The following is a 27,806-nucleotide window of genomic DNA, read 5'->3' as shown; positions in this document are numbered from 1 at the left end:
AATGAACTAGAGAATCTCATTGTCTGTAAGCAATCTGTTGAAAATTTAAGGGTTAAATGACAAAAGATCATTGAAACTAGAGAATCACCTAAGTCTAGAGAAGCTAAGCAAGATATACAAGTCCTAGAGAAGGAACCTGAAGACAGGCAGAAAATTTGGGGGTAAATATCTGCTTTGTGACAATATACATATTGGGAATGGCTCTATAGATAGGAGGCTGACCTGTTTCATTATTTATTGGAATTTGGAGTCTCAACAGATGGAATTGCTTTTGTAGCCTTCAGAGCAAAGGAATGGGGCTTTCTAATGGAAGTGGCATATTTGATATTAGGAAACAGTCAATAATTAAAAGAAAAGGTTTTATAGAGGAAGAACTCGAATATGACAAAATTTCCGGAGGTAGATATGGATACTCTAAGGCCTTTTTCAAAGATACGCATGCAGACTCAGATTTCTTATATATTCAAAATAATATACAGTGGTTCTTTACGAAAGCATTGTGTCAAGAAGCTCAAGTAGGCCCCATCTACATAGGATAATTTCACCCAAAAATCTTACAAATCAGCAATGCTAGAACAAACCACAAAGATTTTAGACGGCGTACTTGACATAATTAGTATCAACATGCAGGAAAAAACAAAGGGATACAATAACACAGAAAACATCAAATTAACAGCTACTTTGATTGGAAAGTGCTGCTAATCACTTTATTAAGCCATTTTTGCTTCTAAAATGGTGTTCCAAGTGGTTCTTCTTCACTATGTCCTCATTACATCTTTGGGAACTCATATATGCTTAGATCTTGTTGCTTCCAAATGGTTCTGCCTATATATTGATAAGATTTGTGGTACATCCCTTCTTTCTATCCTCGATCAAGGACATCTGTATGGTCCAAGTCATTAAGAAACTCGGCTGATTGGTTGAAGACTGTAGTTATGCCCACATCATGTCATTTATCATGACCTTGCTTTGTTTCTCAATTGAACACTGCAAGCACAAAATGAGCAAACAAGTCCATATTATATTGCTGGCTAGTTGCCAATAATAAAACCAATATGCTCCTGCCCCAGTTGAAAAAACTCATTTATCATTGAATGAAATTTTGAATAAAAACTTGTAGTCACTTACAGATTCATTGATCATGTTTCTAGATCAATAGGTGCAACAAGCTATGTGTAAAACAGGCCAGATATTTAAAGGTCGGTTGGACATATGTGCAAACCCACAAACACATACATATAGCTCACACAGAAAGCCAGACATGATTAAGGAAGATAAAAAATTTCCAACCAAGAAGAAACTTACAGGGAATGGAATGTAAGCATGCCTCCCATTAATAGGCTCGACTGTGAATATAATCCATATACCCTGCCACTAAACCATGAATAGCCCTGTGTGCAAGGAGGGTTGAGCACACGTTTCAGATGCATTGCTCAGAACAACACAGATCATGTAATTAGGATCTGCAAAACAAGCAAACAAAGGCTTATCATTTGCCCATCAATTTTTAGGACAAGGGACAGAGGAAGGAACTGTAAATTTTCCCCCTATACTGATTTTAGACTGCTCCAAATACATGAATATCTCTTTAGACATAATTGAGGCTTTACACTTGCCTAACATGCACACTATAGATAACATGCATGCAAGAAAATGACCAAAAAAGAAGTTTAAAATACAACATTAATTTTTAACACCATGTTCCAGGAAACTTTATATCTCCAAAATGATTTTTGAGCGTTTTACACAGTCCAACATGTTTCTCCAACATGATGTGTGTTTTCCATAATTCATGGCTAACTATAAGTTTCCACATCAGATTATAGGACATTATAAGAACAATTATTTTTTAATAAACTAACCGTTATATTTGAGAAAGATACCCATCTTATGCAGCCCAACATTGACGCCAACTTTCTCTTGCAGTACACATAAACGAGATCACAATTGTATCTCCATTTGGCAACCCTGTCATTAGGGAGAATTCTATCCATGAACGTTAGCCAACAAATGAAGGAATGCTTAGGAATAGCAATACAAATCCAAACCAAACACCATCAATCAACAACTGGAATCTTTTACCTAATCTTATTGATCTACATTAACAAAATGAATAGAAAAACAACAATTTATTTACTTCTGAAGCACAATAGGGAGCAAAAATAAGGACTCATTTGTCAATTGAACAAACAAAACACAAGTTAAGGGAAAATTATATCAAGTACCATGACTAGTAGTGTTAATCTGTGACCACATAGCTGGGATTTTCTCTTTGAGATTGATCTTGACCTTTCTTCATCATCCATTGCAAGTTTTTTGTGTTAATCTTCTAGGCTTATGCTATTTGTAAAATCCAGAGGACCTTTCTTTGATCTGAATCATAAGTGCCAAACAGATTAAGATTATCTTGAGATGAGCTAGATGTGACCTAGTTGACAGTCATTTGAAGCATAGAGAGTACCGGAGTTCCAATTAATGTGACAATTGTCAATGATTTTAGGAAGTCCAGCCAACAAAACTTTGGGGGTAGTCCTCCAAATTTCCTACAGAGAGAGTAATCTTTCATACAAATTTCAAATCCACAAATTATCATTGTGTAGAAACTTTGTTAATATCACATAGCCCAATCCACTTAAAATTAGGGATCTCAAAAATCTCAAATTTTAACTCCATGTGACCATAACTTAGAAAACCAAAAATAATGCTAAATCAAATTGCATTACCTTACAAACCACTGAAGACCTTCTTGAGCTCCTGCTACTCTGAATGAATAAACTCTTGAGATGCACAAACAAATAATTACCAAAGAAATAAATTGGAGCTGTTCGCGTGAAGACAACAACATAGGCTAAATTTTAAAACTTATTAATGGCAATGAAAACATATTTACTATAGGATGTGATCCTGAAACTGTTGAATTTGAAAGTGTGGTTTTGGGCTCATTATTAATATTAATATTGCATTTGCCTGAAACTGTTGTTGTTGGTAGTGGTTTTTGACTGCTGAAAGTCTGAAGAAGAAGGAGGCCCGGGAGGTTTGGTTTCTGAATAGTCTAGGTTTTAATTACTTTTTTGCCCCTTATAAACCCTTATTGTGTGTGTGTGCCTGTGCGTTTGGTTCCACTTTCAGAGCTGCGATTGCGAAAACACAAATATATTTTTACCAAGATCTCCAAATAAATAAATAAAATACCATCAGAATTTCTCTGCATTCTTTGCTCCCTCCTCCTCGTCACTGCCAACAAGTCCAAAAGCAGATTCCCACCGCGCAGTGCAGTGCAAGTAGTAGTGTTTCTTCTTTCATTTCCTTTGCTCATTTACTAGCCATGTCAGGAGTGGGAAGTATCTCATAACAGTTAGCCAAGAAATGAAGGTACTGCTTGCAAATAGCAGCTGAAAACAAAACCAACCCCTCCAATCAACAACTAAATGCTTTTCCCAAATCTTATTCCAAGTTAATCTACATTAACAAACTTCAAAATCAATAGAAAAGAATCAATTCAATACTTCCTAGGCACGATGAGGAGCGTAAAAGTAACCCAGCATTTATAGTACTAATTAATAAGGTGCCAACAGCTTAAGTACCAGTAAAAGTAATGGCTGATTGATTGCCCCGTGTCATCACATAGCTAGTAGCCTCCCAAATTGTTTGGAGAATCACCAAGGGATGATGAACCAAAGCATTCATATACCACTGGCTGATTGAACATTATTAACACACTAGCACTTCTCTCACCTGCAATATTATCTTAGGTCATTAATTATCAGAAAAATGAAATTTAACAAAATCATGCACTTGTACAAACAAATTTTTCTGTAACTTTAGAAACCACCACCTGCCCCTAGAGTGATAAACCTGAAAACCAGTCATTCACATTCAAACAAAAAAGATATGGAAAGTGGTACTTACAGATATGCATAATGCCAATTGCCTAGTTTCCAATTCATTTGTCACTGGTTGACCTTATTTCTACTTCACATCCATGACATGCTACATTCACAATGTTGAATAGTACCTCTTCACTCAGCATAGTTGCAATCTATGGACTTAGTATAGAAATTTATTAACAATGTAAATGATATGGGGCAGAGAGGAAGGGAGCTTTGTTATTCTAACGTATCAAGCTTTGCAGCTGATGGAGCTTACCAAATATATCTTGCACCAGAATGTAAGACATGGCTATCTGAGGTGCATCCTTGCTCAACAATTTTCACCAATATAAAACTGTGCTTCTCCAATAGGTTTAAACTGCATTAGTTTTTACAAACAAGATCAATGATTCTGGACAAAGGATAGAAAATAGAAAAACGTACTTATGAGCAAAGTTTGAAATATTAATTAGGTGAGGATACAAAGATGAAACTCTAGTTTCTGCAAGAGTTGTATGGAAAGCAAGGAGCATTTGTTCTTTCAATGTGAATGCTCCTTCTCTAGAAGGATTTGGCAACAGTTTGATTAATAATCGCTGGAGTTGTTGTAAAGAAATAATGTTGTAGTGAGGAGTAGTTGTACAAACTAGCCTGGGCTGCCACTATTTATATTGTTCTACTTTAGATAATATGAAAAGGCTAACAGAAAACAACCTCAGCACATAAGTGCCAAAACCCAAATTTTTATATGGTTCAGCTTCAGGTACTTTGCAAATAAGAGGCTGACTCTACACAAGCACAATCTCAGCAAACACTATGGGTAATGAATTTCGAAAGAAAGATCGGATAGATGTTCAAGTCATGAAAAGGCAAACCTTCAATGAATGCCTAATGATGAGGAGGAAACGAAGACATTAAGGCTTCAAATGGTGAAACTAAAACCCAATTTTTGAAGTCATCGTCGCTATAAAGCTCAACACCATAGTGCACAACACCATTTTCCATGCATATAACTTTGTGCAACTAGCTTAATGATCCTCATCTGTGATCTGAGTCATTAGTGACAACCATAAGAGAAGATTTAGTCATTGGGAACATTAATATGCAAAAAAGAAAGCCTTACTTCATTGGCTGTTTAGGATCTTTGCTTATATCCCCAAGTTCTTGCCAAACTTCCTTTATATGCAGGGATTGTTTCTTTTGGCAAGGAGAAATAAATAAACCCTGATGAGCTGATCTTTGATTTGCCACACCCAAGCATCTGGTATAGCTGCCTTGCCATTCTGTTTGCCATTGTCAGTTTCTATGGGCCCTTTCTATCAACCGTGCATGAAGTTTGAGTGGAGTTTTGCACACGCATTTGTTGGAGGCAGATTTGCAAAGGAGTAGGGGATCAGAAGCCCAACGTCTTCCATACAAGGATTATTCAAGTTAACAAGCATCAATTAGAAGTAGGAAGTTTAAAGATGGCATAATATTGCAATAGACAACAACGAAAATGTTCTCAAAAAGAAATCAATTTTAAGATTTTTATCTCTATTTCAAGGGGTTATAACATTTAAAAAGGAATTTGAAATTCTAACCAATAAAGAAGTGATGGATGCGACATTTCATCTGAGCAATCAAAAAAATAGTTAAAATATATATTTTTTTTTATTTTTACGACTGAGATAAATTTAAAAAAAAAAAAAAAAGCAAATATATCACAAAATAGTTCAACCTTGACACAACACAAACAGCAAACTACTGCAAAACACAAAAACAATCAACACATCTATCTACTCTAAAACAGACACTAATATACCCCTGCAGCCAAAATGGCTCTATTTTGCACTGAGTTCTAGAACCCTGTAAACTACACTAACGACGTCTAATGTCATCTTTCACTAAACACAGGATCGTCTCTTTGCTATAAATGACTCCCTTGTGAACATTAGCATTGCCTTGACACCATATATGATTAATGAAGGCAGCCCAAGCCAACTTGCAAACAATAGTTCTGAAACATTTACTTTCAAGGAATGAATACCTCAACAAAACACTGAACTCCAATCATTCAGTGCTTGCAGACTAAACAAAACCTTAACACCTATTGCTATAGCCTTTTATTAAAGGAACAGTCATAGGAATATGTGATCTCTGGACTCTTGCTTTCTCCTGTAGAACAAACATACTAGGTCAGACTTATCCCCATTTACCAACCCTGTCAGGAGTGGGAAGTCTATCCATAAGAGTTAGCCAACAAATGAAGGCATGCTTGCAAATAGCAGCAGAAAAACAAACCAAAGCCCTCTAATTAACAACTGGATGCCTTTCCCTAATCTCATTCCAAGTTTATCTAAACTAACAAACATCAAAATCAATAGAAATGCAGCAATTTATTACTTCCTAGGCACAATGAGGAGCATAAAAGAAACCTAGCATAGATAGTACCAATTCATGTCACAAAACAGAGCTACCAAAGACTTTCATGCATTGTATAAGAAAAAATAAGAATGCTTTTGTCAATTGAACAAACAAAACAGGAGTTACGGGAAAAATATATCATGTACCATATTTTAAGAGTCAATCTCTCATAACTTTCCTTTTGGACTGGAAGATTCAGGCTCATGCTTATTTCTTTCCACAGCTGAATCCATGACCAGCCAAATGGGTTGTTTTCTTTGAGATTGATCTTGATCTCCCTTCCTCATAAATGGTTTGTATCTTCTAGTCTTATGCTGTTTCTAATACCAGATTGAGATTATATTTGGATGAGTTAGATTTGACCTGCAGTTAACAAATCAATTAAAGCATAGAGAGTACCAGAGTTCCAATTGCTGTGACATTGTCAATGATTTTAGGAAATCAAGCCACAACAACTTTAATGGTCGTCCTCCAAATTTCCTACAGAAAAGAATAATCTTTTTTAAACAGATTTCAAATCTTCAAATTATCATTGTGTAGAAACTTCTAAATAACACAACCCATTCTGATCAAAATTAGGGATCTCCAAAAATTCAAATTTTACTCCACATGACCATAACATAGAAAACCAAACTCTTTGTTCAATTAAAATAGCTATTCAAATTAATGAAACTTACCAGTGTTGCGGCCCATTAACTTGATGACAATGATACCATTCTTAATGCTTTATGATTGAACATGGGGTGTATGACCACTTTATTGAGCTTCCTAACAGTAGTGCCAGAAACAAAGGATAATTAATAACCTAAACTAGGAAGAGGATAAGGTCCGATAAGAGAGTTTCAATATCAAATCATGGTTTTCTGTTACTTCATGCTTTTTGCAAGAAGTGGCCTTGTTCAATAAATTTTTTCTTACTTATCAAAAAATAAAAAATGTAGCCATCAAATTTTAGAGTTGTGTACGCCTTGAGGAGTACTAGAATGTCATCATCAATTGTGTTCGGTATCCTACCACTGCAACTGTGAGCCCACACCTCCTAATTTCCTGCATGAAACAGGGCTTTATTAAAAACCGCGTACAATGACTGGCAACCTTTTCCATTTCTATTTTATAATGAACATTTCCATCTCAAGGATAGAGCACAAACCCTAAGAGTGGCAAGAGAGGGAGTGATCCTTCTGGTTCTGAGGCAATAGTCAAAGAAATGCTGCAAAAGGGAGAGTTAACAGAGGCTTTAGATCCCTCTTCTCTCTCACTATCATCATTCAAAAAACCTCCACTTCTATCTAAAATTAATGATCCCTGACACAAACACACAAAAATTCAAAAAAACCATTCAATAAAATGCTAATATAGTTTTAAATTTTAACAACTATAATCATTAATTGAAACACAATGGGATTCAAAAAATTGATCCAAGATAGAAATATTAACCGTAACCAAAAATAATAGGCACAAAGCAATAAACACTGATTGAAAATGATGATCATGAAAAATAATCAAGGAATTTCACCTCATCATTTCGTCTTTTTAAAGTCTCTGTTTGATTCAACACCCTCCTCTTACTACCCTGTCCCATAATATGTATCTGTCTTCTTCTGTGTATGTCAATCGCCCTGTACTGTTCAACTTTGCAAATCACGCTTTCATCATTGTCTACTTCCACTTCTTCATCCATTGTATACTTAGTCCAATTGATAAGTCCTTATGCTTAGTCCCATCTTCTTAATCACCGCTATCCTCAATCTTGTATACCTCAACCACCTAATCTTCGTCATTGATTTCTTGTTCACTGTCTTGATCATCATTAATCCACATCCATGCCTAAAAGAAAAGCATAAGATTTACGTCACATTATTCTAAATGGCCAAAACAAAGAAACTCCACATAGAACCACACAATATTAACTGATCCTAAACCATATTCAATTACACTACAGTAATCATGTTTTTCTTTGACCTCATGTACAATGTTTTTCCGAAACCATTTCCCTTGAATGAACTTTTATATGAAAAAATTTTTAAAAAATCTTAAAATAGCTTTCTTTGCAACAGAAGTACATGTTCAGATCAATCCAATAATTTCTCAAGTGTTAACTCTTTGTTATGTTAAAATAGCTTTTTAGGTGAATGAAGCTTACCACTGTAGCAGCCCATTAACTTGACAACACAGGTATCATTCTTAATACATTACATTTGAACATGGGTTGCATGAATTATTTCTTGAGCCTTTGGACAGTAGTGTAATCATGGTTTTCTATCGGGAGATATACATGACCATCAGATTTTAGAGTTGTGTATGCCTCGAGGAATACTAGAATGTCATCGTCAATTGTCTTCAGTATTCCAACCGCTGCAACTGTAAGCCAAACCTCCTAATTTCCTGCATCAAACAGGGTGTTAAAAAAACCCACGTACTATGACTTGAAATCATTTTCATCTCTACTTTATAATGATTGTATCTATCTCAAGGAAAGAACACAAACCCAAAGAGTGGCAAGGAAGGCAACAGGGAGGGATTGATCCTTCTGGTTCTAAGGGGAGAGTCAAATAAATCTTAAAAAAGGGAGAGTTAAAGTCAACCCAAACTTTAATAACAGAGGCTTCATATCCCTCACTATCATCATTTTATAAAAACTCTATTTGTAACTAAACTTCATGATCCCTGACACACAAACACTCAAAAACTCAATAAAACCGATCAATAAAATGTTAATATGGTTGTAACAACTATAATCATTAATCTAAACACAATTGGATTTAAAAAATTGATCCAAGATATATATATATTAAAGGTAACCAGAAATAATAGGGACAAAGTAGCAATAAACATAGATTGAAAATGATGTTCATGCAAGTAATCAAGGAATTTCACCTCATCATTCATCTTTAAAGTCTCTATCTTCTTCTGTGTATGCCAATCGCCCTGTTCTGTTCAGCTCTGCAAAAACCTTCTTATCATTCTCTATTCCACTTCTTCATCCGCCTTATACTTAGTCCAATCTTCTTTTTTGATAAGTCCTTATGCTTAGTCCCATCTTCTTCATCACTAATGTCCTCAATCTTGTATACCTTAACCACATAATCTTTGTCATTGATTTCTTGCCCAGATTCATTATCTTGATCATCATCAATCCACATGCATGCCTAAAAGAAAAGCATAAGATTTGTCACATTATTCTAAATAGCCAAAATAAAGAAATTCCATAAAGACCCATACAATATTAACTGATCCTAAACCATATTCAATTACACTACAATAATCATGTTTTTCTTTGACCTCATGTACAATGTCTATCTCAAACCATTTCCCTTGAATGAACTTTTATATGGGAAAAAAAAAAAAAAAAAAAAGGAATAAAGAATCTACACAAATAACAATTCCTGGTTCTTTTTCTCTGTGCTGATGCAACCCACAATTTCCTTAATAGGCACACCGAAGGCCAACTTGATGGATAAACCTCACCGTGTTTGACCAAGTTTTCATCTTCAAAATCCTGCTTAGGTTACAGATGGTTCTCCCTTTATTTCATGTTGAACATCTTTCCTGATAGGCCCTCCACCAGACCAACTTGCTAAATAAACTATATTACATTTAATCAAATACTATTTTTCTACAAACTACTCTCAATGCCTTGCATTTATATTATTTTTAGCTCAAGATAATGGGTGAAAAAAATGTAAAGTGCCACATGATTTACCTATAAGCAAATCAATGGTTCTTAAGTTTGCATCTTGTATAGAGGCTGACAGTTCCTAAATGAAGGAACTATCATGTTCTAGGCTACATTTACCATTTGCTAAACTGAAAAGGGGCAACTCAAGCAGTTGAAATTACATTAATGTCTCTAGCACCATGTCAGAAAGCAAAATGAAGGAAATAATAGGCAGCCCTTAAAGTTAGAATGAGTCGCTACACAAATAATCATTTCCAAGTTCTTTCTTTACTATATTTCAAAATTGAGATGTTCACAATTTCCAGGCATGGCAAACAACATAGTTAACTCCAAAGCAAGACTTACATCCTAGAATCCATGCCTAAATCCCCTGAGATATTCCCATACTCATGTCCTGCTAGTCTTTTGTATGCATTATTTCAAGAAGAAGTTTTGTAACTTCAACAGTTACTATAACCATGTGCCCATTTTCTTTGTCTTTTCACAATAAATTCAAACAGTCCACTAGCTCCTCCAAGATAAAATGGTGACTGCACAATCAAGCAACACTCCACATCTCAGCTAACAAGGGAAATGTACATTGCTATGGATCGTTCATAAAATTTTCTAACCTACAAGAATTTGGTGAAGCTAATTCAAGAAAGATTGATTCTCTTTAAAATTGGCAAATTTGATCAAGAAGAATTAATGCAGGGAAACCCTTCAAAAAGAATAAAGTCAGTGAGAACAAAATTGACCTGGGCAGCATAATTACTTGATGGATGTGCCCCAGCCAGCATCCTATAAGGGAGACAATATTGGCATTAACATGGAATAGTAGGAATGTATTTAGAGTTTAATTTTTTTTATTTCACCAAAATGGCAAATGCAAAAACATATTTTTATCAAGATGGTTAAGATTAATCACATGAATTAGTAATAAATCAAATAAAAAATAACAAATAATATACAGCGCAAATAACAATCCAGCCAATAAAGACATGGAATTGAAATCAAGAACAAAAAAATATTACAAGAAGAACATCTTATGTTATGAAAAAACTTGGAGAGAGTTTCATAAACAAAGGCTTTATATCTCTCCTTGCTCTCGCCATCATCATTCGAGAAAACTCTACTTGTAGCTAAAAATTAATGATCCCACACATGCACACACAAAAATTTATTGAAATCAATCAATAAAAAGTTAATAAAGTTTTATCTATTAAAATCACTGATCTAAACACACAATGGAATTCAAGCAATTAATCGAAGATAGAAATATTAAAGGTAACTAGAAATAAAAGGCATAAAGTAGCAATAGACACATAGATTTAAAGGTAATGTTTGAGAAATTTAAAAGGGAATCTGACCTCCTCATTCATTGTCTTCTTCAACACCCAGTCTCATCATAATGTATCTGTCTTCTTCTGTGCATGTCAACTGCCCTGTACTGTCCAGATTTAAAAATCCCCTTCATCAATGTTTACTTCCACTTGTTCATCCGCCTCAAACCCAGCCCCATCGTCTTTCTCATGATTACTGCCCTCAGTCTTGTCCACCTCAACCACATCATCAGTGTTTCGGAAGCATAGAGCCTTGTCCCACCTGTCCAACACGTCTTTCGGAAGCACTGCCCTGCAAGCATCGAGTTCTATGACACCCTTGCAGTCCAATCCAGGGCAAGTAACAACGGTTATGCTTTCTTGGATCTTTGTGGCAACATGTTTGCCAATGCAATCAGAGCAAAATGAGTGAACACAACTCTCAGTTTTGAACATCTGGTCACTATCTTTCCTTTCCACACAAATCTCACAGAAGCTATATGATGATTCTCCAGCTTCTTCTGCATCTACATGCATCTGGTCACTATCATCATGCATCTACATGCATGTCCAAAAGAAAAGCATAGCAGGTATGTCAGATTAGTTTAAATAACCCAAAATGAACAAAGCCCACAATGACCCATAATATGGGTCACAAGCCAAACAAATAGAATGATTTGGTGGCGGTAGTGTGTTTGTGATATTGGGAAAATTTATCAAGGGACGTGGTTGGCATTATAATTAATTTTTTTTTATGGGATAAATATAGAAGTCAATTAGCTGCGTCTATTTGCACAAATCCATATATGTATTTTTATATATTTGATTGGATAGTTTTGCAAGAAAAGAAGAGTTACCTCTGAATCAATGCTCTCTGGAAGTTGACCGTCTCTTTGCACATATATATAACCAATTCGGATGTTTGGAATGTGAGAAATGTTGGGCCAGTAATCTCCTATCCCTCTTTCGCAACGCTGCTCCAGAATTGGACATCTACAGATTTCCAATTCCTGTAGTAATGGAGTATTACGCAGGTAGTCTGGCAGAGACTTTAGATTGCCGCACCACTGAAGTTCCAAGGAATGAAGAAGTGGCATTATTTTAATTTTTGGAGTATTATTAGTAACAAAAGCATTAGCACTATTATCTTTTTCTTCTTCTTCCATCGTTCCTCCCATCCCACTCCATTCTTCCCACTTCCCCAAACCGCAGAAGCTGAGAGATTTAAGGTTTGGGAATATGATGATGTCTTTGGATGATTCTGATAATTCTTCTTCTTCTATGTCTATTCCCAAAAATTCATCTCCCACCTTTCCAATCATTTCAGCGTTCCTTATTAATAATTCTTCGAGCAACGGCAGCTTCCCCAAAGGAGGCAACTGCTCTAGGTTTAGGAAATCTGTGATCCATAATTTCTTCAATGGAATATTACACAGGTAGTCTGGCAGAGACTTTATGCCGCACCCCACAAGGTCCAAGGAATGAAGAAGTGGCATTATTTTAATTTTTGGAGTATTATTAGTAACAAAAGCATTACCACTATTATCTTTTTCTTCTTCTTCTTCTACTGTTCCTCCCATCCCACTCCATTCTTCCCACTCCCCCAAACCCCAGAAGCTGAGAGATTTAAGGTTTGGGAATATGACGAGGTCTTTGTTGTTATTGTTTTTGGATGATTCTGATAATTCTTCTTCTTCTATGTCTATTCCCAAAAATTCATCTCCCACCTTTCCAATCTTTGGAGCGCTCCATATTTTTAATTCTTCGAGCAACGGCAGCTTCCCCAAAGGAGGCAACTGCTCTAGGTTTGGGCACTCTATGATAAGAAGTGTTTTCAAATAGGTCAATTTGGACATCATCCAATTAGGACACATTGTGGTGCCCTTATAAAAATCAATTTGTAAAGATTCCAAGCGGGGAGGTGGCTCTAAGGCATTTAGAATGGCTACATCTTTTCTTCTTCTTTCTGCCTCTGTCTCTTCCTCATCTTCCTCATCTTCCTCTATTGTGTTAAAATATAGCACCAAATCACGGAGGTCTTCCTTCTTCTTCAATGTATTCTCGATCGCACCAAAATCTACCACATTACTCAACCCGAATATTTGAATTTTCCCTTGAATGTGGTTCAAATGTTCTAATTCTCCCAATTTACATATTTCTTCGCCCTTACCTACAGGAAAGTATGCTAATGTTTTAAGACAAGTTAATCTCCCAATTCCCTTCGGAAACGATTTTATTCTTGGATCACTAAATACACCAAACAGAGCGAGGTATCTTAAATTAATTAGTTTACCTATCCCCTCGGGTAAATATTTACCAAACAGAAGGATGTGTCTTAAATTAATTAGTTTACCTATCCCCTTGGGTAATTTCTCAAGTGCCCCACAATTAATAACATCCAAAGTTTGTAAATTATATAAATTACATATACTTTCAGGCAATTCTTTTATCTCTTCACAAGATAATTTGAGATATCTTAAATGTATCAATTTTTCCACCTCATTTGGAAGTTCTAGATTGGATTGACCTTCCAAATGTAGTGTACGAAGACATGTCAAACTGTCGAATAACTTGGGTTGGACAATCGGAGAGGAAATAAAATCCAAATTTAAAAAGCGTAGATTTTTCGCTTCATAGACAAACTCAGGAAATGTTTCTCTAAATATTAAAGACAACTGTCGAGCCCTTTTAAAGTCTATCTTAACCTCTTCTTCACCTTCAATTGTGAAGCATACATCTTTTGTCAATAACTGTGCAAAGTCATGCACAATATCATGCATTTTGCAACTATTAATTCTACCATCAATTTTATCTTCCTCAAAATCTTGAAAAAAAGAACGCATGGCTAATTTTTGAAAGTACTCTTCCGCCATGTCTTCCATCTCCATATTTCGTTTTGAGTCAATATCAATATATCCTTGTGCCATCCAATGGATGATTAACTCAAATCTATTAATTTCATGATCTTTTGGGAAGATAGCACAAAATAAGAAACATTTTTTCTCTGCTAAGGACAATTCATAATAACTCAACAACAATGGTCCCAAAAGACCTTTTTCAACATCTTCTAAATCCCACAAACTATTTTTCAAAACCTTCTCCCACTGTTCTTTTCTTCTCTTGTTGCACATGTAACCCCCTATAAGCTTTGCAGCAAGCGGCAAGCCATGGCATTTATCCGCTAGTTGTCTACCTAGGGGTTCAAGATCCTTATGTTGATCTATATTTTCATCAAAAAATGCTATCTTCCTAATAATCAACCAACAATCATCAACAGATAAATTCCCTATTATGTGGGTTTTGGTGCTCCCCATCATGTGCGCAACTTCCTCATTACGTGTGGTGACTAGAATTCTACTACCTTGGGCACCATGTGTGAGAGCATCTTTTAAAGGCTCCCACTTTTGAGACTCTTTTGGGACGTCTTTAGCCCACACATCATCAAGGACAAGAAAGAACTTTTTGTCCTTAATCAAATTACGAACTATACACAATAGAGCTTGCAATGTAGTAGTGGTATTATTGAGGGATTCATGTGTAGGGGCAAGCTCCTGGATGATTGCTTTGGCAACCTTGCACTGATCGAAAGGATCAGAAACACAGACCCACATTATTTTCTGAAAATGAGCTATTACTTTTGGATGATTATAGGCGAGTTTGGCAAGAGTTGATTTTCCTATACCGCCTATACCCACTAAGGAGATGACAAGAGGATTGTTTTCTTGTTGACTACCCACGCCTAATAGTTTGTTCAGTGGATCATCCCTGTACTCGTTACGGCCAACTATTTTAGAAACATCCACAATGGACGTAATTTCTAGTCTTTCAACTCTTTCAGGTTGACTATTCAAGTCAATCCCAAACTCCTGTTTGCCTTTGAGAATATTATCTAATGTTTCATTCAGTTCTTTTATCTTGTGACCAACCTCATGACGAACAGAAACATTGTCAACTTGACGAAAGCAACATGATGGAGAGGGGAAGAAGGACCATACCGTCTTCATTTTTTTCTCAAGGGGGGCAGGAGCGTTACTATGAGCAGCTTTTTCTCCTTCTTCTTCTTCTTCTTTCTGAATTTGTAATTTGATCTTTGCAGTTTTCCAGGTGTCCAACACGTCATCCATCATGTAGTATGCATCTTCGAGCTTATCATACCAAAGCTTCACAGCGTCATCCCTCAGTCGACTTTCCTCGAACTTGTTGAGCATCGCCTGGACCATTTTGAATTTGCATTGAAGATTTTCGATTTCTTCATCAACGCCAACAATCAAGTTTATCTCTTGTTGAGCCTGCTGAACAGTGATTGAACCCAACTGCTTCAAGAGATCAGTAGCTAGTGACAGCAGTGCATCAGCCATAGTAAATGGAGACTGAAAGTTATAAGTTGAGAATACAATAAAGAAACAGAATGGGAATGACAAAAATAAGGAGCAAAGTGAGAAACAGATTACGCAATAGCAGGTGTGTTTGTGCTTCTTCACTCCTACTATTCGGCTTTTATATAACGAACTAGCAGTCTCCAGCGCCTGCGTTTTGCAATTTTTTTTCTTTTTTTTTAACGCGTTTCAGCACATGGACGTGGGACATAGACCTGCCAGTGGGTCGGTGCACGTGTTTTTTTAAACGCGTTTCAGCACGTCAATGTGGGACACAGACCTGCCAGTGTGTCCCATACACGCGTTTTGCTTTCTTTTTCCTTTTTTTTCATTTTTTTTCATTTTTTTACGCGTTTCAGCACGTGAACGTGGGACACAGACCTGCCAGTTGTCCCGTGCACGCGTTTTGCTTTTTTCTTTTTTACGCGTTTCAGCACGTGAACGTGGGACACAGTCCTGTCAGTATATTCTGTGTACGGTTTATCGGAACAAAATCGTCTTTTTATTATAACTTTTTTTATTAAAAATAAGTTTTAAAAAATATTTTACTATAATATTTTGTATTTTCAGTAAAATAAGTGGTATTTAATAAATAATAAAAATGTTTAATATTTATTTATTAAGATAATTTCTGTCTTTCCTAAGGATATGATATACGGTATCGATAACATGGTAGGTCATCCTAAATGTTTTTTTTTTTTTTTATGGGAATTTTACACGTTATTATTGGCCTTTATTTATTAGAGTAAAAAGAAAATATTGGTCATTAAGTATTGCACTTGATTCTCATCCAAAAAAAAAAAAAAAAAGTATTGCACTTGATTTTTTTTTCTTTTTTGATAATTAAAAAATTTACTAAAATAGTTTACTAAAAAATGTGTTTAAGTATACATTTGGATACCGTTTATTTTGCTAAAAACTAAAACTAAAAATAAGAAAAAATAATTTTTGATTACTATTCACTTTTTAAATCATTGATCATTTGCCTATTTGTACCCTTCATTCCATGAACAATACAAGAGGCATAGATAAAAAAAAAATAAAAATAAAAATAAAAAAAACAGACACGTGAATCTAAAACGTATTGTTCACGAGACTTATAATCACTTTATTCAGAAAAAAAAATTTTAAAATGGATAATTGGTACTATTTACACTAAAAGTTATTTAGCTACAATATTTTCAATTTTAAATAAAATAAGTTATATCCAAACGTACTCTAGAAATATCTTAACAAAGTCTTAAGAATATGTGGGCCATGAAGTATTCCAATGGTAATATCCATATAAATTTTAATTAGAATTTAAATTTTACGGTGTGTATTGTGGAATGAGGATGGCTCATCATGTTCATAGACTCATAGGTACCAACTTCCAAGCAGTCCATATTCTGCTGAACAAAACCATTACTACTAAAATAAAATAAAATAAGAAGTGTTGTTGGTCCACACAAGATCGAACGGGGAAGCAGGAGCAACAACGCTTCAATTTTAGTTGCACTAACCATTTTAGCTATGATGATTTTTTTACAGGTCCACACAAAATAGCTACAAACATGAAAATTTAAATATTAAAACAATTCTTCTCAAAGTGAACTCATTGATATGATATTAAGCAAGCTCTCTAGGTGAAGATTATTAACAATTGAGCAATATTATCCACAATTTGCCACTAACCCAAGCAATTTACATACTTTTGAAACCACTTGACATATACTGTACACCGTTATAATATGAGCAAAGGGTAATATTAAATGGACAAAATTTAGTTACAAAATTAGTTGTAGTTTAAGGCTACAAACTCACTCAATAAAATAATGTTACTACTTATTTTGAAAATCTAACCTTCAAATTGCGTGTTCTTTATGCTCTTAATATACATGTCAAATTTTGTGTCAATTGAATATTATTTACTATATGATCTATAAACTTATATTTTATACATAATTTTAAATTACAAAAACTTGCAATTAAAAAAATTTATTGATAACATAGTTAGTGATCTTTAATTTTCTTAAAATTTTGCAAGCATAGAGGATATAAGAAGAAGATGTAATTCAATGATGGATTTGTCAAAATTAACCTCTAATAAAAAAATATTGAGTAAAGTTGTAACTTAAAGTTACAAACAATTTTATAACTAAACTTTGTCCATATCAAATATACAAACAGTAAAAAAGGACTTGTAAAGCACTACGCTCTCCCGTGTAGGAGTCTCTCTCTCTCTCACCTTGTAAGAGAACTTTCCCTCTCCTTTTGGTAGAGAACTAAGCTCCCCTGTGGGGGGTTTTCTTACCCTCTCACTTCACTGGTCTTCTCAATGGAACAAGATATCACCGAAGAGCTGCAACACCTTTGTCTGACTAAAGAGGAAGAAGAGGATATTATAATTTCAACTCAAAATAGGGATGACCTCTTAGAAGAATGTTCATTAAGCTTGTTTGGAAGGCTTCTTTCAGATAGGCAGCAAAACATGAGAGCTCTGAAAAACACACTGAGGGCAGCATGGAAGATGGGATCGGAACTAAGAATTGTTGACGTTGGGAGCAACATCTTACAATTTAAATTTGGCTCAAGTTATCAGCGCGATTGGGTGGAAAACAGTGGGCCATGGAATTTTGAAAACAATTTGCTGCTTCTGTGTAGATGGAAGAAAGGTCTCACGGCAACAAATATTGTTTTCTCCCACACTCCATTTTAGATTCAGCTATGGGGCTTACCATTTGAGCTCATGTCAGAGGAAGTTTGTCAGGATATTGGAAAGAGTTTGGGGCGTTTGTTTGAAGTAGATAAAAGAGCCAAACATTCAGATTAAGCCAAATTCCTACGCATTAGAGTGGATCTCCCAATTGAGAAGCCACTCCGAAGAGGTGGAAATGTAGTGAATAAGAGTGGTGAAAAGTTTTGGATTACATTTAGATATGAAAGGCTCCCTACCTTCTGCTATTTGTGTGGGTTGCTTGGTCATGATGACAAACATTGCAAGATCTATTCTGACTGGCAAAACACCCCGAAGCAATATGGGGAGTGGTTAAAGGCAAATGGAGCCTTTAATGGTGGAAATGTAAAACAAATGAATTTTAAAGCCAGAAATTCAGGTGCCAAGGAAAATACAAATGAAGATGGAAGCCGGTCTGCAGCTGAAAATTTTCTGCATACTTCACCGGCGGGTTGTGGAGAAGAAAGCAACAATGAAGACTTTTTCCAAAGTTCAAACTCAGGGGACAAGTCAGCTCAAAATCAGATATGTGGAGTGTCAGATACTCAAGACAGGCAGTCGGCTAAAGTCAGGGCTGAAAGAGACATAAGAGAAATTGATATGGGAGTTGTTAGTCAAAAAGCTGAGGCAGATACAGAGAGCCCCACTCCCATTCAGATAGATAAGCCAAATCCGGTTATTAGAGTGGGTGAAAGAAGTATGTTGCAAGTGAGCTGTCAATCTACTTCACACGTAGGCAATAATAATGAAGACACAAGCCCACTCAGGACACGACATTGGGCCCAAAAGCAAGAAGAAAGAGCAGAACAAGCAGCAGCCCAAGAAGCAAAGAAAAACCAAAGAGGAAGGGGCCGAATAAAAAATATAGCCCGTGAGAAAGGCCTTACCCAAAGAAAGGAGAAGCAAGCACTCGGCCCAAACTCAGGTACAAAACGTCAAATTAATTTGCTTCTCTCTGAAAAGGAACTTGAAAACTTAGATAACTCGGCTAAGAAAAGAAAAGGTGGGAGTAATGTTTGCATTGATCATGGTGTCTATCATAATGATAATGCTAGTGTGCATTGTGTTAGTGATATTGCTTATGATGCAAATAATAGTGATACTAATGAAGCTCAGAATGATATTGCTCTTAATGTGCATTGTGTTAAACTCGGTACAAATGATGAATCTGATATATCGGCGGTGGCTGCTGTGCAGCACCACCGAAAGCCATGAATTCCTTAGGATGGAACTGCCGGGGGCTTGGGAACCCCCGGTCAGTTCGAGCATTGCACGATCTTGTGCGATGCTGGGGTCCCAAAATAGTCTTCCTCTCGGAGACTAAAGTTAGAAAAAACAGAATGGAGAGAATTAAGGATAGAGTTGGGTTTGGAAATGGGCTCTATGTTCCCTGTCATGGCTGTAGTGGGGGGTTGGCTCTCCTGTGGACTAGGGATACAAATTTAGAGATCAAAAGTTACAGCAATCACCACATTGATGCTGTCATCACTGAAGAATCCTCTAATTTTATTTGGCGTTTCACTGGCTTCTATGGTCACCCCCAATCTCATATGAGACAGCAGTCTTGGAATTTGCTGGAGTTCTTAAAGAATCAATTTCAGCTCCCTTGGTTTAGTATGGGCGATTTTAATGAGATTTTATCTATGGATGAAAAATCTGGTGGTGCAGAGAGATCACAGAGCCAGATGGATAAATTTAGGAAAGTAGTTAATGATTGTGGATTCAAAGATTTGGGATACCTGGGGCCGGATTTCACCTGGTGTAATATGCAGTCTGGTGGCAGCAGGATGTATCTAAGATTAGATAGAGCTTTTGCAACAATTGATTGGATTGATAAGTTCAGTGAAGTAAAAATTAATCACCTGGTGGATTCCACTTCTGATCATTGTGTGCTTTATGTTGCTGACCCCAAAGCCCCTAAACAATCAAACACCCACCGATTTCACTTTGAAGCTATATGGGCAAGAAATGATGAATGTAAAAACATTATTGAGGCTGCTTGGATGGCAGCAGGCAATATGAATACGACAGAAGGAATGGCTGCTGCATTGAAGGCTTGTGCCATGGACTTAAAGGCTTGGAGCTCAGTCACATACAGGCAAATCCCAAAGAAGATTCAAGAGAAAAGGAAAAGGCTTAATTTTCTGGTTCAGCTGGATGGGGATGGTCATTTTGCCGAGGAAATAAAGCAAGTGAGGAAAGACATTAATGATCTCATTGATAATGAAGAGCTTTACTGGTGTCAACGTTCAAAGGCTTATTGGCTCAAAGAGGGGGATAGAAACATGAAGTATTTTCATGCTCGGGCTTCGAAAAGAAGGAAGCAAAACACTATCTTGGGTATTTGGGATAAATTTGATAAATGGTGTGGTGACCAAGATAGCATTGCCGGGGCTGCCATTTCATTTTTTGAGGAAATCTATACCACTTCATTGCCGAACCAGATTGAGGAAGTTACTAATCTCATCCCGGTTAAGGTAACGGAAGGAATGAACTTAGAGCTGACCAGAAGCTTCACCAAAGAAGAAGTTCTTTCAGCCCTCAAGCAACTCCATCCCTACAAGTCTCCTGGCCCGGACGGTATGTCTGCATTTTTCTTTCAAAAATATTGGAGTATTGTAGGCAATAATGTAACAAACGTGGTGCTGAATGTACTTAATTCTGGAATGTCCATGGCTGAAATAAATAAAACTAATATAGCTCTTGTGCCAAAATGCAAAAATCCTCTAAGAATGACTGATTTTAGGCCTATTAGCCTTTGTAATGTTGTTTATAAGCTCATTTCTAAAACTTTGGCTAACCGTCTTAAAGCTATTCTTCCTTATATTATTTCAGAGAATCAAAGTGCTTTTGTGGCTAACCGACTCATCACTAACAATGTTTTGGTGGCTTATGAGATTATGCACTATATAAAGCGTAAAAGAGATGGGAATGATAGCTTTATGGCTGCAAAGCTAGATATGAGCAAAACTTTCGACAGGGTGGAGTGGTCCTTTATTGACAAGGTAATGAGAAGAATGGGCTTTAATGAGTCTTGGATTGATTTGGTGATGAAGTGCATAACCTCGGTAACGTACTCAGTCATCATAAATGGTTCGGTTCATGGATGTATTGTGCCAACTAGGGGCCTTAGACAAGGCAACCCTTTATCTCCCTACTTGTTACTTCTTTGTGCGGAAGGCTTCACAGCTCTTATCAATGAAGCAACAAGATGCCAACAGCTGAATGGCATAACCATTTGTAGAGGGGCACCAAAAATCAGCCACCTTTTCTTTGCCGATGACAGCCTCCTCTTTTGTAAGGCAAATAGAGTTGAATGCAACAAGCTAATGGAAATACTAAGAATCTATGAATCGGCTTCGGGGCAAAAGATCAATACCGAAAAGTCGTCAATATTTTTCAGCCCAAACATTTCTCAAGAGCGAAAGGATGAAATCTTAAGCATTCTTGGGCCTATGAACGACTCGCGGCACACAAAGTATCTTGGTCTCCCCTCCGTTATTGGTCGCTCAAAAAAACAAATCTTTGCGGAAATAAGAGAAAAGGTGGGAAAGAAGTTGGCTGGCTGGAAAGGTAAGCTTCTCTCAATGGGAGGCAAAGAAATCCTAATCAAAGCGGTTGCGCAAGCCATCCCCTCCTACACTATGAGTTGTTTCCTTCTCCCAATGAGCCTTTATGAAGACCTTGAAAGGGATTTGAGAAGCTTTTGGTGGGGTCAGAAGCAGCAAGAATCTAAGGTTGCTTGGGTTGGTTGGAAGAAAATGTGCAAACCAAAATCCCTCGGTGGATTGGGTTTTCGTAATTTGCATGCATTCAATTTGGCCTTACTTGCAAAACAGGTCTGGAGGATTTTTACGAACCCAAGCTCCCTGGCTGCCGGAACTTTGAAGGCTAAATATTTCCCATATGAAGACATACTGAATGCTGGTCTAGGCAGCAGCCCCTCGTTCACGTGGCGAAGTATTTTCCAAAGTATTGAAGTCATTAAGAACGGAACTCGTTGGCGAGTTGGAAACGGGCGTCTAATTCACATTTGGGAAGACAAGTGGCTCCCAACCCCTTCCACATTCAAAGTTATTTCCCCTCCAAGAGATTTTGGAGATTACCCCATGGTTTCCTCCCTCATTGACCAAGATACTAAGTGGTGGAAGGCCAATGTAGTAAGGACACTCTTCTTGCCCTTTGAAGCAGATATGATTCTAAAAATTCCTCTAAGCCAGCGGCTGCCAAAGGATTCACTGATATGGATTGGGAACAAAAGAGGGGTGTTCACGGTTAAAAGTGCATACCACATTGCTGCCAAGCTTCAGTCAGATAAAGATTTGGGAGAAAGCTCATCCGGAGACTCAAAAAGCATTATTTGGAAAAAACTTTGGAAAATGAAACTCCCTCCAAAGATCAAGATCTTTGCTTGGAGAGCCTGTGCTAATAGCCTCCCTGTGTATGTGAAAATGGCGGATAGAGGAATTCAATTGTGCTGCGATTGCCCTATATGTGGAGAAGATTTTGAAAGCCTAACTCATGCATTAATCCAATGTGATTTTGCTCTGTCAGTTTGGGCTCTTTGGAATGACTGCCCCTTACTTCTTCTTTTGAATGCCTTGGACTACACTGATATAGTTCTTCATTTCTGTTCAAGCCCCAATGGTGAGCACTTAGATTATTTTTTTGCTACTGCCTGGGCAATTTGGCACAACCGGAACCAACTAGTGCATAATGAGAAGGGCCTCTCTCCGTTGCAAATCTGGGATTTGGCGAGAAGTATTATTCAGGATATCCATGAAGCCAACAATAAGCTCAGTTATGCGAAATATGAATCGAATGTGGGCTGGTTGGCCCCTCCGCCTGGATATTTCAAAGTTAATGTGGATGGTGCGTCGCCATTGGACAGCAATGGCACCTCTAGCGTGGGTGCAATTGTTCGCAATAGTGATGGAAAGGTTGTTGTAGCTCTTTGCAAGGCTCTGCCATCTATTTATCCAGCCGAGTGGATTGAGCTTTTTGCTTTAGAACAAGGCATCTTTCTAGCTCAGCAAATGGCGATCTCGAAAGTCATTTTTGAATCCGATGCTGCTCTTGCAATTCAGGCCATTTCTCAGGGCTCTTTTGGTGGAGAGATTGGTCACTTAATCCAAGGTATCCTGGAAGCAAAGTCCTCTTTCACGGATTGCTCCTTCAGACACGTAAACAGGGCATTCAATGGTGCTGCTCACGAGCTGGCCCAATATGCAAAATGGAATAACGCTAGTCATGTATGGAAGGATGTTTTTCCCCTGTTTTTGAATTCCTTGTTCCATTCTGTATTGAACTAATGCTATCTCTGAGTGTGCTCTGTTTCTGTCCTATATGGACTCTGTGTTCGGACTGTATTCTCTGCCCTGTTGTTTTCTTCTCTTGCTTAATGAAATTTCATTTCCCTCTCAAAAATATATATATATATATATACAAACAGTGTCCTTCAAAAAAGATTATGCATATTCATAAGTTTTGGTATCAAATATTTATTATGATCATGCACAATTTAAATATTTATTATATAAAAATAAAAGCGTAGCATTTAATGTTGTTAATTTCATATATTTATAAGGGTCAATATCATGATTATTTTTTATATCAATGTAGCACTGGACAAATGCCTATTTATGAATTATGCACCTTTGCAGGAAAAGAAGTCATGGGCCTTCTCTTCTAGAAAAGTGTTTCCCTACAAAAACGTGCAACGTGCTTCTTTTTTTCTTTTTCTTTTTTGATTGGGAATATTAATGCATAACATTAATAAAACTCAAATACTGCAAGCAGCTACATCAAAGGCCAAAGCAGCTTCTAAAAAACTGGGGGTTTCTTCAACCCATGCCTCAAAATCAACTATAGACTTAGCATGATGAGCTAGAAGATGGGCTGGCCCATTGCCTACCCTTTTTATGTGAGAAAAATCAAAAGAACGAAAAGCTTGAAAATTATAAAGAATGCCTTCCAACACGTTAGCAACAGCAGGTGAGACTAAGGAGCCTCCTTTAAGAAAATTGTATACTTGTAGTGAGTCCCCTTCGAAAATGATCTCTTGAATTCCAACATCCCTTTGCAAACATCACAGCAGCTTCCATTGCCTTAGCTTCAGCTTCAAGAATGCCTAATGGAGCATATATCTGCTTACCACTGTAGCAGCCCATTAACTTGACAACACAGGTATCATTCTTAATACATTACATTTGAACATGGGTTGCATGAATTATTTCTTGAGCCTCCGAACAGTAATGTAATCATGGTTTTCTATCAGGAGATATAAATGACCATCAGATTTTAGAGTTGTGTATGCCTCGAGGAGTACTGGAATGTCATCGTCAATTGTCTTCAGTATTCCTACCGCTGCAACTGTAAGCCACACCTCCTAATTTCCTGCATCAAACAGGGCGTTAAAAAAAACCACGTACTATGACTTGAAATCATTTTCATCTCTACCTCATAATAATTGTATCTATCTCAAGGAAAAAACACAAACCCAAAGAGTGGCAAGGAAGGCAGCAGGGAGGGATTGATCCTTCTGGTTCTAAGGGGAGAGTCAAAAATTCTTTAAAAGGGGAGAGTTAAAGTCAACCCAAACTTCAATAACAAAGGCTTCATATCCCTCACTATCATCATTTATAAAAACTCTACTTGTAACTAAACTTCATGATCCTGACACACGATCATGTAAAAATTCAATAAAACCAATCAATAAAATGTTAATATAGTTTTAACAACTATAATCATTAATCTAAACACAATTGGATTTAAAAAATTGATCCAAGATATAAATATTAAAGGTAACTAGAAATAATAGGGACAAAGTAGCAATAAACACTGATTGAAAATGATGATCATGCAAGTAATCAAGGAATTTCACCTCATCGTTCGTCTTTAAAGTCTCTGTCTTCTTCTGTGTATGTCAATTGCCTTGTACCTAGTCCAATCTTCTTTCTTGACAAGTCCTTATGCTTCATCCCATCTTCTTCATCACTAATGTCCTCAATCTTGTATACCTTAACCACATAATCTCTGTCATTGATTTCTTGCCCAGATTCATTATCTTAATCATCATCAATCCACATGCATGCCTAAAAGAAAAGTATAAGATTTATGTCACATTATTCTAAATAGCCAAAATAAAGAAGCTCCATAAAGACCCATACAATATTAACTCATCCTAAACCATATTCAATTACACTACAATAATCATGTTTTTCTTTGACCTCGTGTACAATGTCTTTCTGAAACCAATTCCCTTGAATGAACTTTTATATGGAACAAAAAACAAAAAAAATAATCTACACAAACAACAATTCCTTTATCTTTTTCTCAATGCTGTTGCAACCCACAATTTCCTTAATAGGCACACCAGAAGGCCAACTTGATGGATAAACCTCAGTGCGTTCGACCAAGTTTTCATCTTCAAAATCCTGCTCAAGTTACAGGTGGTTCCCCCTTTACTTCATGTTGAACATCTTTCCTGATAGGCACTCCACCAGACCAACTTGCTAAATAAACCATATTACATTTAATAAAATACTATTTTTCTAAAAACTACTCTCAATGCCTTACTTTTATATTAGCTCAGGATAATGGGTGTAGAGATTTTCCATTTAATGTTTTATTTTTAATTTTTAAATCTTAACACCCAAAAACAACTTTTATATCATTGCGAAACCCCTGCTCTGATCATGTTCCTCACAATGCATCAAAATTGTTATTTATCAAATCAAGAAAGCAAAGAATAACTCAATCTGCTACACAACTATAAAAAGTGTTAGGGACCTTAAAGGTTTCACTGGAAAAAGAATATGTAAATTGCCACATGATTTACCTATAACCAAATCAATGGTTCTTAGGTTTGCATCTTGTATAGAGGCAGACAATTCCTAAATGAAGGAATGGTCATGTTCTAGTGCTTTGTTTACCATATACTAAACTGAGAAGGGGCAACTCAAGCAGTTAAAATTACATTAATGTCTCTAGCACCATGTCAGAAAGTAAAATGAAGGAAATAATAGGTAGTCCTTAAAGTTAGAATTAGTCGCTACACAAATAATCCTCTCCAAGTTCTTTCCTTACTATATTTCAAAACTGAGATGTTCACAATTTCCAGGCATGGCAAACAACACAATTAACACCAAAGCAAGACTTACTTCCTAGCATCCATACCTAAATCCCCTGAGATATCTGCATACTCATGTCCTACTAGTTTTTTGTATCCATTATTTGTTTTCTTAAGATGCAATGATAAATTTTAAGCTTTTTATTTTTTATATTGTGTGTGTGTGTGTGTGTGTGTGTGTTTTTTTTTTTTTCCTTTTAATTGATACTAAAGTCTAAAATCATAAATAATTAGTTTTGAATTGAGGAAATATTTTACGGTAAACTTTTATATTTATTATAATATATATACACACACATACATACATATATATATATATATATATATTTATAAATATAAAAAATAACAGTAAACCTGAAACGGTACACTGGTATTGACCGGTATCCAAAATATATCGTACTGCTGGCCAAACCGGTACAACCTTTGGTGCGGTATTGACTCCCTTGGTACCAACAAACAATACTTCAATTTTAGTTGCACTAGTCATTTAATTTAAGCTATATGATGACTTGGTTACAGGTACGGACCAACAAACAACACTTCAAATTTTAGTTGCACAAGTCATTTAATTTAAGCTATATGATGACTTGGTTACAGGTCCGGACAAACATGAAAACTTAAAAATATTGAAACAACTGCTTCTCAAAGTGAACTTATTGATATTATGATATATATTAAGCAAGCCTATAGTTACCGGCAGAAGATTATTAACACTTAGGAAATATTATCTTATAAGTCATCTGCTTATACATAATTTTTTTTCTAATCCAAGCAATTTACGTACTTTTGAAATCACTATAAAAATATATGATATATCGTTATTACTTATTATGAGCAAAGGGTATATAAAATATACAAACCATGTCCTTCATAAAAGAATTGTACACATTCATAATTTTAGCTATCAAATATAGGGGAACTAAATTGAAGTAGTCTTGGTGTTTATAATCTTGTGGGTTTAATTTTTTTTTTCTTTTTAATAATAAAAAAATTATCTAAAGACAAGAAATCACAAATCTTGTAAATAAGAGCTTCTTATTAAGATTCTAATTAAATTAATTACCAAAATTCATCACCTATAATAACAAACAATTATATATTATGTAATGAACGTTTACATGAGAAGTGGGAACAACAGTATTCTGTAAGATATATTATATATCAACTCTACACTCTACTCTAACGATATTGTATTCGATACTTTGTGTTAGACCAACACTCATTCCCTCCCCTTCCAAATTTTAAAAAAATGAAAAATAAAAATCTAACTCTACCACAAATATAACTTGCTATTTCACATAATCACAACTTAAATTAAAAGTTTATAA

General features: G+C 36.0%; 1 protein-coding gene and 1 long non-coding RNA gene across 28 annotated transcripts; both read right to left on the bottom strand.

Moving 5' to 3' along the window:
* Positions 1–422: 422 nt before the first annotated feature.
* Positions 423–15,748, bottom strand: LOC115992342 (putative disease resistance protein RGA3). 27 transcript variants are annotated; one of them, XM_031116516.1, is made up of 21 exons: positions 12,113–15,748; positions 11,304–11,813; positions 10,692–10,734; positions 10,300–10,484; positions 9,153–9,424; positions 8,419–8,660; positions 7,792–8,102; positions 7,426–7,580; positions 6,953–7,322; positions 6,422–6,755; positions 4,993–5,277; positions 4,745–4,918; positions 4,147–4,248; positions 3,910–3,990; positions 3,585–3,735; positions 2,724–3,392; positions 2,462–2,543; positions 2,226–2,373; positions 1,863–1,968; positions 1,306–1,463; positions 423–987 (listed from the first exon to the last, which is right to left on the bottom strand). In XM_031116516.1, the coding sequence occupies exons 1-2, from the start codon at positions 15,611–15,613 to the stop codon at positions 11,394–11,396; spliced, it is 3,921 nt and encodes a 1,306-aa protein (XP_030972376.1). In that variant the 5' UTR covers positions 15,614–15,748; the 3' UTR covers positions 423–987; positions 1,306–1,463; positions 1,863–1,968; positions 2,226–2,373; positions 2,462–2,543; positions 2,724–3,392; positions 3,585–3,735; positions 3,910–3,990; positions 4,147–4,248; positions 4,745–4,918; positions 4,993–5,277; positions 6,422–6,755; positions 6,953–7,322; positions 7,426–7,580; positions 7,792–8,102; positions 8,419–8,660; positions 9,153–9,424; positions 10,300–10,484; positions 10,692–10,734; positions 11,304–11,393. The 27 variants fall into 27 exon arrangements, with proteins under 27 accessions (XP_030972376.1, XP_030972375.1, XP_030972363.1 ...); XM_031116515.1 differs by lacking the exon at positions 10,300–10,484; XM_031116503.1 differs by lacking the exons at positions 10,300–10,484; positions 10,692–10,734 and having other exon boundaries at positions 2,724–2,777; positions 3,193–3,392.
* Positions 15,749–24,108: 8,360 nt separating this feature from the next.
* Positions 24,109–26,113, bottom strand: LOC115992609. Its single transcript, XR_004092574.1, has 3 exons — positions 25,231–26,113; positions 24,847–25,022; positions 24,109–24,743 (listed from the first exon to the last, which is right to left on the bottom strand). It is a non-coding gene; the product is annotated as an uncharacterized LOC115992609 (long non-coding RNA).
* Between the last annotated feature and the right edge of the window lie 1,693 nt (positions 26,114–27,806).

Source organism: Quercus lobata, chromosome 5, assembly GCF_001633185.2.
Source record: "Quercus lobata isolate SW786 chromosome 5, ValleyOak3.0 Primary Assembly, whole genome shotgun sequence".
Classification (NCBI taxonomy): Eukaryota; Viridiplantae; Streptophyta; class Magnoliopsida; order Fagales; family Fagaceae; genus Quercus; species Quercus lobata.
This window is presented reverse-complemented; position numbering and strand designations above follow the sequence as displayed.